The sequence below is a fragment of the Kogia breviceps genome, chromosome 1 (assembly GCF_026419965.1).
Source record: "Kogia breviceps isolate mKogBre1 chromosome 1, mKogBre1 haplotype 1, whole genome shotgun sequence".
Taxonomy (NCBI): Eukaryota; Metazoa; Chordata; class Mammalia; order Artiodactyla; family Physeteridae; genus Kogia; species Kogia breviceps.
This window is the reverse complement of record NC_081310.1, coordinates 182,728,970-182,741,556: the sequence shown is the minus strand read 5'-3', so window position 1 is coordinate 182,741,556 and position 12,587 is coordinate 182,728,970. Positions and strand designations below refer to the sequence as shown.

General features: G+C 48.3%; 1 protein-coding gene across 3 annotated transcripts in view; it reads right to left on the bottom strand.

The window, feature by feature from the left end:
- Positions 1-12,587, bottom strand: part of LOC131752755 (RH-like protein) — a 41,182-nt gene that overhangs the window by 16,768 nt on the left and 11,827 nt on the right. For all 3 annotated transcript variants that reach the window (XM_067014646.1, XM_067014639.1, XM_059057442.2), the window contains 3 exons: positions 7,060-7,246; positions 3,347-3,497; positions 742-889 (listed from right to left, as the gene is read on the bottom strand). In XM_067014646.1, coding sequence (XP_066870747.1) covers positions 742-889; positions 3,347-3,497; positions 7,060-7,246 — 486 coding nt within the window. The remainder of the gene's footprint in view (positions 1-741; positions 890-3,346; positions 3,498-7,059; positions 7,247-12,587) is intronic.

Below are 12,587 nucleotides of genomic sequence, written 5' to 3'. Positions count from 1 at the left end.
TATTCCTGTTCCAAAGCCTGAGCCAGGGGGACTTCAGACAGGAGAATTCTGGACCTGGCAAGTCTCATCTCTGTCACTTTCTTGCTCTGTGACTTTGGGCAAATCATGTCTCCTCTCTGAATTCTTAAGCTGGTAGGGCCCAGCTAACATACTTTACAGGCAAGGAAACTAAGGTCCAGAGAGTTGAAATCACCAAACCCCAGGCCTCCTGACCCTGGCCTGTGATGGCTTAAATGCTTATTTAAAAAAATTAACGGGATGCTTTCATCTGGCCCAATGGCCTGGTATTCAGTTGCCTGCTGGCGATCTCACTGCCTGATTTCCTTCTTCTAAGTCTCCCCCAGCCTCAGAGTTCATCACTTTTACTGGAGCTCTTCAAACTATTGATACACCATTATTACTCCTCTCTTCCCACCCCCTTTCTTTCCTCCACTCCTAGGCCCGGCTTGCTTCACATGTCCAATTCTCTGCTTTAAGTTGAGGACAAAAGGATTGGACAACCTTATTTAAACTGAGATGTAATGAGCCTCTCCTCTCCTTTGGATATTAATGAAGAGAAGTTCCCTAGAGGGGAATTCAAAGATGTGAATTCATCAGATACTACTTGAAGAAATGGATCATTACCGAGGGGCTTCAGACACCCAGAGAAGGTTGGAAAAGGAGAGAGATTTTTCTGCAGAGCCCTTTTGGAGCCTCTTGCCCACCCCAGATCTGAGCCCACCCACGCCACCTCGTCCTCACCCAGCATGGAGAACAAACTGGGGCTCGTTGCCGTCTGATCTTTGTCCTCCGCTGCATTGGGCAGAGGCTTTGGGAGGCAGCAGGCCACAGTCAGCCCGAAACAGGCCGCAAACACATGGATGTACATCATGCTTACGTGGTTGTCCATCTGCAACAAAACCCAGTGGGAACAGTGAGTGTCAGCATCTTCTGCCCACAGGGAGGGAACCTCCCGTGTTCCTTGGAGAAAGTTCTGGCTTCACATAGGAGGCGTGACTTGAAGTCAGGAGACTGACCCGGCCCAGCAGCCCCCCTTTCAGAGGAGTCCTGTGAGTTGCTGTGTATTTATTCCCTACAGGTTTCCGGTTGGCTTTATTGATTTAGTTGGCCACGCCCTGCAGCTTGCAGGATCTTAGTTCCAGGACCAGGAATTGAATCCAGGCCACAGCACTGAAAGCGCCAAGTCCTAACCACTGCACTGCCAGGGAACTCCCCTCTGGTTGGCTTTAAACACTTTTGGCTGAAGTTCACTTAGGTGGGGGAAGAGCCACACGGACATGTACCCCCACTGCTTCCTACATTTTGGCAGAATTTCAATTTTTTTTTTTTTTTTTTTTTTTTTGTGGTATGTGGGCCTCTCACTGTTGTGACCTCTCCCGTTGTGGAGCACAGGCTCCGGATGCACAGGCTCAGCGGCCATGGCTCACGGGCCCAGCCGCTCCACGACGTGTGGGATCTTCCCAGACCGGGGCACGAACCTGTTTCCCCTGCATCGGCAGGCGGATTCTCAACTGCTGCGCCACCAGGGAAGCCCCAGAATTTCAAATTTTGCATAGAGTATAAGTGATATGATCTTTGCAACATGAAGCAGCCAGAATTTTTATAATACTGAACTAAAGTGTTCAGAAAATTCCAGCTATATGCTAATTTTGCTTTACGAATATCAAATTTAGTAACCCTTCATAACTCACTTCGTGGGCTACTGGTAAGTCCTGTCAGCTGTGCCCTCAACAAATATCCAGATTTGGCACAATTTTCACCACCATGCTCCATTGACCCCCACCTTGGTTTAAGCCACCATCAACACTTTCCCAAATTTTTGCAGTAATCTTCTAACTGGTCTCCCCCTTTCCACCCTTGTCCCCCAACTGACTCTTCTCCACGTAGCAGCCAGAGAGACCCTGTTAAAATCTCAGCTCATGGCATATTTCTGCTCAGAATCCCCCAGTGAGGGGGGTGGGAATTCCTCAATGTCTCCCTCAATGTCAAAGTCAGCATTCTTACTACGACCTACAGGACCCTGCGTGATCTGCTCTCCCACAGCCTCTGTGACTTCACCTCCTGCTCATTCCACACACACTGTCCTGGCTCTTCCTCAAACCCACACTCGTGCTCCCACATCAGTACCACTTTGCACCGTCTGTTCCACTGCCTGGAGTCCAGAGTGGAGGGAGTGGTCCACCCTGGGTACAGGCAATAAGGGGATACATTGTCTGTAGAGAATTTAAAACAATTAAAGCAACTAAAAGTCCATCTGCTTTTTATTATCATCATGTGCCAACAATTCTAAACAGTGTCACTGACACAATCCTCTTCCTGAAAGAGGCAGACCATTCCCACGGCCCTGCCCTCCATCTGCCACTGTCCTCAGATACCCACGTGACTTGCAAATCTGCTGCCTTCAGCTCTTCACTCAAAAATTATTTGCCCAGTGAAGCCTTCGTTGGCCAACCTCTCTAACACTTTATCCTCCCTCACAGCTATTCCTGTCTGCTTTCCTCATTTTATCTTTTTCTCCATAGTACTTATCACTATCTAACACACTGTATCTTTTGCCTATTTTATTGTTTATTGGCAGTCTTTCCCTCTGGAATAGAAGTTCCACAACAGCTGCATTTTCCCACTGCCTAGAAGAGCGCCTGGTACACAATAGGCTCAGAATAAATATTTGTGAAAGGAATGAATGAATGGTAAGGAACCCTCAGTCACACGTAAAAATGAAAGTCTGTGGAATTCCCTTGTAAGAACTGAAGAGGTCTTGCATTTTTAATCTCTTTGAGGTCCCCCAAGAATCCAAAAACCACATTTGGGAATCGTCAGCTTGGAATACTCATTTCTTGAGTTGCCTCTCCTGGGAACAGCTCTGGTTTCTGGCTCTAGTTTCCCCTGAGCCCTTCCATGCAACAAACCCAGGCTGAATTGAAGTTTTTGAGGAGAAGCAGTGAACTCTCACAATCAGTGCCAAACCCTCCCCCGGACCAGCTAAACTAACACATTGAAGCTGCAGAGAAGAGAGGAGATGGCTTTGAATTAATGCAGCTTTTTAAAACAACCACTATGAAAACCATAACAAAGCAGGAAAAGGCTTATAATGCATTGCCCACAGTGGGCTTTCCATCTCTGGGAATTGACCTCTTTCCTTGACAGTTTTTACCGTGGGAACCGCCTTCATAGCATTTGCTTGCTATGTTTAAATGTTTAGCATAGACCACACTTTTGCAACCCCATTTTGGCCTGTCTTTCATTTTTTTAATCCCAGAAGCTTTATCAAATGGAGACAGAGCCCTCCCCTTTCACCTGCTCAGCCCTCATCCCCGAGATCCCTCCTCACAGCACCATGACTCACATTGAAGACTTCCTTGCCGACCATCCTCGTGGCACTAAAGGCTGTCACCTCTATCAATGTCATCAACAGCAGCTGCAGCAGGTTGACCTTCCCCAGGATGACACCCACTGAGATCAGCACAGATGTAGCGCTCATGGTGGATATCTGAATACTGGGGAGAGGGGGCAAGACAGGGATGACTGAGAAGGAAGAAAGCCTCCCATTCATTCATCCACTCATTCAGCAAACACTTGTTGAGGACCTACTCTCTGCCTGAAACTTTTCAAGAAACTGGGGATGGAGTAGGAGAGCAAATAGACAAAATTTCTGCTCTCATGGGGATGGAGGCTGCCAAGTCTGGGGTCTCCTTCATCCCCTCCCCCCCTCAGGATGGCAGTCACACTCTGATTGATCTGCATACACTCATCTGTACTGAAGATGCTCCGAAGTTCTCATAGGAATGTCTGATTGTTCCCACGGGACTGCTTCTGGGATCTGACTAATAAGGATTCTGCCCTGGGCTTCTCGTCTACTGTCATCACTCACAGATGCTCAATAGAGGGCACTCTTCACCTGCCCGCCCATCCTTCAGGCACCACCACCCTCCTCTCTCCCTCTCCCAGTAGTGGAAAGAGACTGGGTTTGGAAGTAGGACAAGCCTGGCTTCCAGTTCCAGCTTTTCCACTTGAACAGCTATTTAATCTCACTGAGGCTGTTTCTTCATCTGTAAAATAAGAAGAATGATAATACTTATCTCATGGGAGTGTTGCGGGGGATTAGAAGGAATAGTTGTGCATGTGTGTCTAGCACACCATGACTGGCACAAAGAACTAACTCAGTGCTATTACTGATTCCTTCCTTCCCTTGACAAATGAGCAAGCTTAGTGCAGGGATTCAGAAGGAGGAAACAATTTTTGTTTTCAAGACACTTATGATTAGGCTGGGGAGACAAAGCAGACATCACGACCCTGTCAAATAAAACCATCACGAGGCCAGAGGGGTTCACTGGAGGGAGAGAGCAATGTGAACTGGACTCATCAGGGAGGGCTTCCTGGAGGAGGTGGCACTGAGCTGGACAATCCACTGTGGTTAAACCAACCCACCCTCCTCTGGCACTTTGCTGAGACCACCCCTCCCCCTGGGAGTTGATGATGATAATGCTACAACCACCACCACCGCCATAATAGTGATAGTAATAATAATAATCTATTGCACATTATATATAACAGGCTTGCAAGTACATCACCTCATTTAAATTTTAATCCTCCAGGTAGCCCTCTGTAAATGGTGCTAGGGTACCATTCAGTACCTCCATTTTACAGGTAAGGACATTGAGACTGGAAGAGGTGACTGTTTTGGTAATGGCCACACAGCTAGTTAATGACAAATGTAAGGTTCAAACCCACCCATTTGGCCTTGATGCAAAGCCTGTGTTCTGAAGTCTGGACACAGACTTCCCACTGTTTGCTGCCAATGTAGTGTCCTACTTAAGGCTCAAGGACTTCAGAGGGAAAGCCAGAGGAGGCCAAAGGTATGGGGAAGGAGCCTCACAGAGGCCAGGAATTATCTGAAATGAAGGGTCACTCAGTGCTTCACTGTGGCTGGCCATGTTATCTTTTGGGTGAGCACTCATTTAACTGGCAAAAGCCTAATTCAAGAGATTCTGTGCCAGTGGCAGGATTTCAGACCTCAGGGGCCAGTTGGGACCAGGGAGGTATTGAGACAGTGAAGTACGGTGCTTAGGACAGTCTTGTTCAGGCTACCAAGGTTGGAATCCTGACAGCCACTTCCCGGCTGTGTGGCCTTGGGCAAATGACTTAACCACTCTGTGTTTCCATGTCCTCATCTATAAGAGAGGCAAGGCCTACGGAGCTGTTGGGAGGGCAAAGTGAGTCAAGCAAAGTAAGGGGGTTGGTTATTGCTATGATAGGCCCTCCAAGACCTTTTAACATACAGCATTGAAAATATCACAACTTTCAGGGTTCTTTTTATTTTCATCTTTGTTCCAATAACCATATACTAAGTCCTTACCATGTGAGGAAAACAAAGGAGGACAAAACTGAATAAGACAGGCCCCCGCCCTGAACGGACTGGTCATCGGTGACTCAAGGCAGAACCGATTCAGTGCCAAGTCAGGCCTCGGGTGGGTGAGGCAGCAGGAGAGGGAGAGGGCCTGTCTGAGAGGCAGGCCTGGACACCGCCCACCAGCCCAGCCAGAGCAGGAGAGGTCAGGAAGGAGCCCATTGTTCAAATCTGTGAAGCCAGCCCCATTGGGGGTCGCAGCTGGGAGGACCCAACTGGTCAGGGCAGGGCAGGGGCGTTCACCCGGGCTGTAAATGGCCTCTTCTTGTCTTTCCGGATTGAGTTGAGAGGAAACAGATTCCTGCAGGCAGGACGTCAGAAGAAGGGGGCAGCCTGAGGATGCCTGGAGACTCAGGCTCAGGAAGCCGAAGGCTTGTGTGACCTTAAGCCAAGGCTGCAGGAACACCAGACCGGGACCATCCTATTGGAGTTCCCCCAGAATGCCTTTTGTCACTTCCCAGGTGGTTACTGGGGTTATTGAATCCCCATGGGGATCAGCTCTAAAATGGTTTAAAAGAAAAAAGGGAAAGAGTTTTTTTCAGGGCCTGTGGGGAGCTGGCTACCCTGTGTTTCTCGTCAGGACCACTCTGCAGTGTGTGAGAAAGGTTACAGAGTTAAAACTGAAGCCATTTCCACCAGTTAGCTATGTGACCCTAGGCAAGTGTCTTACGAGCTCTGAGCGTCTAGCTCCTTGTCTATACGCCACATCAGACCCCTACTTGGAAGGCCTAAACAAACAATGTTTGTGAAGTGCCCAGCACAGAGCCCAGTTCATGGAGAGATGTTTAACAGCAGTGCCCAGAGGTTTAATAGGGTCTCAGAGGGGAGGGTAGAATGGCCTTGAAGGGGTCCCCAAGATACCTAAGGTGGGATTTACCCATCATCTGGGCAAGACAAAGTTTCAGAATTGGATAAAACCGAAAAACAATTTTTAAAGAAAAATTTTACCTGGTTCCTCCTATTAAGTGTGAATGACTTTTTTTGCAAGTATGTACAACTTAATGTATGTGTGTGTGTATATATATATATACTCTTGTGTAACCATCACGCAGGATAACATAGAGAATGTTTACTGCACCACATAAACTTCTTTTGTGCCCCTTCCTAATCAATAAATACCACCTTCCTCAGGTAACCATTATTCTGAGTTCTAGCAACACAGGTTAATTTTGTTAGTTCTTATAAAGGCACCTAAATAAATCAAAGTTAATTTAAAGAAACTAAAGACAAGGCGATTTCTTGTCCACCAGCATTTGAGGACTGAGCGTACTTCCTTCTTTTCAAGAGACTCTCTCTCTGAGTGTGAGATTTCTATTTCTTTTTGTCTAATCTCTATTAATTTTTTCTTTGAACTAATATTTATTGTATAAGTTTATGAAATCAAAATCAATAAAAAAGAAAGGATACAGGGTGGGCTGTAGATCTGGGCCCCTTGTGATGTCATAGAGTAGGGTTGTCAGATAAAATAGAGGATGCCAGTTAAATTTGAAATTTAGACAAACAATGAGTAATTTGTTAGTATAAATAAGTCCTGAATATTGCATGGTGTCAGTGCTAGAAAGAGAAGGGGACAAGCCAGCTCTTCTAGAATCTGCCTTCTTGGGCCCCAGACCCCCAAGGACCCAAAAGTGATCCAGCGGCCATCCAGTTACCTGGAAAGATTGAGGACCATCTTCCTAAGGGAGAGTTGGTTCAGGAAGCCATCCACCAGGACTGTCAGCTGCACCCCAAGGGCCAGCATGAAGAGATTGAAGGCCACGCTGCTCCAGCAGTGTCTCCGCAAGGATGTGTTGAGGAAACCCAAGCCAAGGATTGCCATGATGATAACATCCTGGAAATCTGCTCAGGGAAGAGATGTCGAGAAGGAGGAAGAGAAGCAGACAAGGCGGAGGGTTGTGTGAAATTGGAGTTTTACAGAAGGGCAGCTGGAAGGGACATTAAAGATCATTGAAGAGTGCTTAGTCAAGTTACTCCCCCACTTTGAGCCTCAGTTTTCTCATCTGAATAATGGGGATAACACATACATACCATGCAGGTTTGAGGGAAGGTTTAACTGAGCTAATGCAGGGCCTGGCCCATAGTGAGTGCTCAGCAAATGCAGCAATTATTGTTATTATTAAACACAATGATATGAACACATGTAGAGCATCAGGACAAGTCCTTGCACATAGTTTACACTCAGTAAAGGTACTGACTCCTGCTTTTGAAAATCCGGTTCAACCTCCTGATCATGTGTGAGAGAAAATAAGGCCACAGAAGCTGGTGACTTAGCTCAGGTCATTCAGAAGAGGGGGCAGAAGCAGGTCTAGAGGTTCATAGGCAAGAACCAAAATTATCTTCTCAGAAAATGGCTCTCTCCCTTTGACCCCTGCTGAAAGGGACCTAGTGGGCCAGCAGAAAGCACCAGAGCCACATGGGTGACCCTCCCCTTTTCTAGCCTCAGACCCTGCACAGGGGCTGCTGTGACAGATGAGCGCAAGGGACTTAGCTAATGTTCCGGAGGGGGCCAGCAAAAGGAAACGGGCGGATGCTTTGAATTAATTCCAGGTTTGCAAAATGGATAACAGTTTGGGCTCTGGAACCAGATAAGCTTGGGGTCATATCAGGGCTCTGGCACTTTCCAGCTGTGTGGCTTAATCTAGTTATTTAATGTCTCTGAGTTTTAATAACAGCCGACATTTATTAAGTGTTTACCAAAAGCCAACACTGTTTTAACCACTTCACGTAAACTATCTCATTTAGTTCTCACAAGCATCCTTCAAGGTGGGTGCTGGGTCTTTAAAAAATATTATTTATTTATTTGTTTGTTTGTTTGCCCTGGGTTTTAGTTGTGGCCGGAGGGCTCTTTGGCTGTGGCATGCAAATTTATAGTTGCAGCATGCGTGTGGGATCTAGTTCCTTGACCAGGGAACGAACCTGGGCCCCCTGCATTGGGAGTGCGGAGTCTTAACCACTGCGCCACCAGGGAAGTCCCGTGTACTGTTATTATCACCATTTTACAGACAAAAAAACCGAGGCACAGAGGGCTTAAGTAACTTGCTCCAGTTGGTAGAATTGGGATTTCAACCTAGACGGTCTGCTCTGGAGCCTGTGCCTTGAGCTACCACACTATCTGCCCTCCTGCTTTTCTCATCTATTAAATGGGAAAAATAATCATACCTCTCTCATCAGGTTGCCAGAATCAAACAGTATCAGGCACGTAATTACTCAGAATAGTAAAGACTATTTTATCAACAAACACCAACTATGTTCATACGTGTACAAATGCCTGGAGAGAGATCATGAAGGAATTTTTTGCCCCATGGAGATTATCTCTGGGTTTAGGAGAGTTTTATTCTTTAAAAATTTTTCAGTGTTAAAAATTTCTACAACCAGCATGTGGACAGTAAGTAATTTTTTTTTTTTGCGGTATGCGGGCCTCTCACTGTTGTGGCCTCTCCCGTTGCGGAGCACAGGCTCCGGACACGCAGGCCCAGCGGCCATGGCTCACGGGCTTAGTTGCTCCGCGGCATGTGGGATCTTCCCGGACCAGGGCACGAACCCGTGTCCCCTGCATCGGCAGGCAGATTCTCAACCACTGCGCCACCAGGGAAGCCCAGTAATTTTTTTTAAAGGAAAAAGCATGGGCTCTGAGGTCAGACAGTTCTGTTTGACTCCACCTCTATTGTTCCCTATTAGGTTAAACCATATTAAATTGCCAACATTTGACCATTTTGACCTATAAAAATGGCAGTTTTTATGTTTCAACTTCTTAGCTGCATGGCCTTGTGGGTTGCTTACTTTCCTCATCGGCTAAATATGGGCAATTATCCCCCCTTCGGAGGGTGCTGGGAGAGCCAGAGGAAGTACTGTTTTGTTCAAGAGCTTGGCACCATGCCTGGCACATGGAGAAAGCTCAGTAAATGGTGGTTATTCACCACCAGCACCATCATCACCATCACAGCAATAAGAACTCACCTGGTCTCCACCCTTGGCTCTGATAACAAGGAAGCTCTCCTTTCCAGATCTCTCCAAAGCCTCTTCAATTTACATTTAAATTCACTTTCATTGAAAAATACACATACCTAGAATCTTGCACATAGGACTTGGGCGGGTGTTGATGATCCCAGGTCAGTCTGACAAACACCGGGTTATAGGAGACCCGGGCATCTCCACGGGATCTGGGGACTCGGGGAGTGGGTGAGAAGTGGACAATCAGGAGGATTCAAGCTCTTTCACCTTTTTTCTCTGACATAAGGGAGGGGGAGGAAATGTTTCCATCTCCTGCTTGCATCCCCTTAGGAATGGGGGTGGAATGGGGGTGGGCAGGGCACATTTTGTATAGGGGCTCCTCTTGGGATCCCTCAAATTCCTTCAGGAGCCGAGCAGGAAACTATGTATATAAAGGGTACAATGTGTACTAGGGAGTGGTGAGGGCTATCGCCAATTGGAGACTGCGAACCTCACTTTAGATATTCAAATTCAATCTTTTCTTGAACACTGCTGTTAAAAAACAAACTAACTAACAAACACATCCACCAACTTGCAGCAATGCTATATGCAAAGGGTCCAGACTTATCGAAGATTCCATGAGTAGGAGGATGCTTGCATTTTCCTCTCATTCTACAGAAGGGGACCAGAGACAGCCTGTGACTTACCTAAGGGCACAGAGCATGTCAGTAGCAGAGCCAAGCTCGGGACTCCTTGTGCAGTGCCCTCCCATCAGGCTAGGCTGTCTCTTGCTCTTGTTTGCCCGCAACGCACTAAAGGACCTTAGGCAAGTCCCTTGCCTTCTTTGGGCCTCCGTTTCCCTATCTGTAACACATGGGAGTCGGACTTGATACTCTGTAAGGACCTCACCGCTCTGGTGTGTTCAGAGGAGGAGGTCAGTGGGTGGGGAGGGGAAGGGCACCAGGATTACGACAGACGTGGGCTCTAAAGATAGAAAGTCAGAGCCTCTTGGTTGGGGATTTATCAGGCACAGCTGCTATGCCTGCTGCCAGGTATAGGCACTCAGGACCCTCCTCCCAAGACCCCACAGTGTCCTTGAGGGTGGGGTTGTGCTTCGGCCGGGGGATGGGATTAGGGTGGCAGTTTCTGGGAGCTGTTGACAGAGCACATTCACCCCAAACTGGTCAGTAAATCACATTTGATTTCAGGGTCCCTTTACTCTCACCCCATGCATCCTCCCATTTCCTCTCCCAGCCTCCCAGGGCTCTGGCCCACCCCTGCTCCTCCCATGTCTCACGACCTGGACCCCAGCTTCAGCGCTGGGTCCCAGCTCAGGGCATCCCCACTGGTGTCAGCCTCTGCCTCTCAGACCCTGCGCTGGGCCCCTCATCAGCTGCTGGTCTGAGAAGCTAATGATGCTAAGGTGTCCAGGGGTGATAAGGAGAGGGTTGCTGCGGAGGCCCCAACAACTGGGCCCCAGAGGGGAGTTTCACATACTGTCTGAGGCAGGCCTTCAGAAGTTTATGAAAGTCCCATGACTTAGAGAAAGTCTAACCTGGGAGTCCTGCAGTACAAATAATTACCATCACTGTAACAGCGGGCACATACATGGTGCCCGCCACATACCACAGGCACTCTTCCAAGTGCCTGCCAGCCTTGACCTTCAACAAGCCCATGCAGGAGGTACTATTTATTATCCCCATTTTACAGATGGGGACAGGGAGGCACAGAGAGGTGCTGTAATTAGCCCAGGTCACACAGCTAGCAAATGTTGGTGGCAGAGCTGAATCCTGACTCTCTGGGCTTAACCACTATACCATCCTGCCTCTCCATACATTCTTCACTCTCCATAGTGTCAAATGAAGAGTGTGGGCCTCTGAGTCAGGTTGTCAGAGTTCAGAGTCTGGCTCTACCTCTGTGCTCCCGCTTGCTAGTCTGTAAAATGATCTGAAACAATAGCACCTGCTCAGAGGTTTGCTGTGAGTACTGAGCTCGCCGGCTTCTTCGAATTGCTTAGCCTAGCACTGGGTGAATGGTAAGTGTTAGTAACTGTTATTCCACGTCTGCCACTTGTTAGCTGTGACTTCAGGCAAGACAGTTCCCCATTCCTTTGGTCTGGCTGACCCTGGGAGTCTCACTCTGTGTCCCCACCCGCCGTAGCCCCTCCCTCTGGCCTGCTAACACTTCAGCATCCTCAGCTCTGAAGCCAGGCCCAGCTTCTGTCCCTCAGACCCTGGACTCGGCCTCCACACCGTGCTCCCCACCACTGACTGGGAGGACCTCTGCAGCCCCTGTCAGGGACCATCCACGGAGCCCCATGCTGCCTTCCCCTTCCCCGCAGCCTCTCAGCCCACCCTCACCCCTGCAGCAGCCTGGGAAAAGAAAAAGAGATTGCCCAATCAAAGGAGCAGTCAAGGCTGAGATATAGAAGGTACCAGGATTTGGGGGTATTTATATGTCACTGGCAAAGCCGCTCTTGTCTTTTAGTAGCTCTGCTTACTGCTTCTAAGGAGTATGGGGGCAATTGGGTGGTAGCCACAGTGCAGGGCCCAGGATGGTCCCCCAATGTGGCAGCTTGCAAGCAGGTTCTGTGTGATAAGTTGTCAGAGTAATGGCCCCCAGTGAATCATGCCTTCCAGTATAGACCCCTCCCACCTGAGTTGAGCACTGTGATTGGCTTGGGTTAATGGGACATTAGCAAACACCATACAAGCAGAGGCTTGAAAAGCACCTGCGCATTGGGGCTTGCCCTCTCTTCCTGTGGTAACTCATGTGCTGCCATGTGAAAAGTCTGGGCTGGTCTGCTGGAACCGCATGGGCTAGCTGCCAGCCAGCACCAACTGACGAACATGCGAACGAGGTTATCTGAGGCCATCCAGCCACAGTCAAACCTCCAGGCTGGAGATGCATAGTGACCCTAGGTAAAAATGACAGAAGAACTGCATCACCAAGTACAGCCAAAATTGCTGACCCATGGAATCATAATCAGGAGCAAGTTAGAGGATTTCTGTTTTGAGCCACTAAGGTTGGGGGTGGTTTGTTATGCAGCAGTAGATAATGGATGCACTTGCTTCCCCCAAGCATCTCACAGGCACTTGAATCCCAAGGCCAGAATGAACATATCATTGTTCATTTAACCCACAATCTGCCCCTCCCCTTCTGTCTCTCATCTCAGGAATGGGCTCCTCCATCTGCCAAATCTCACCTATGAAGCCATCCTTGACTCCTCTCCTGTTTTCGCCAAGAACAG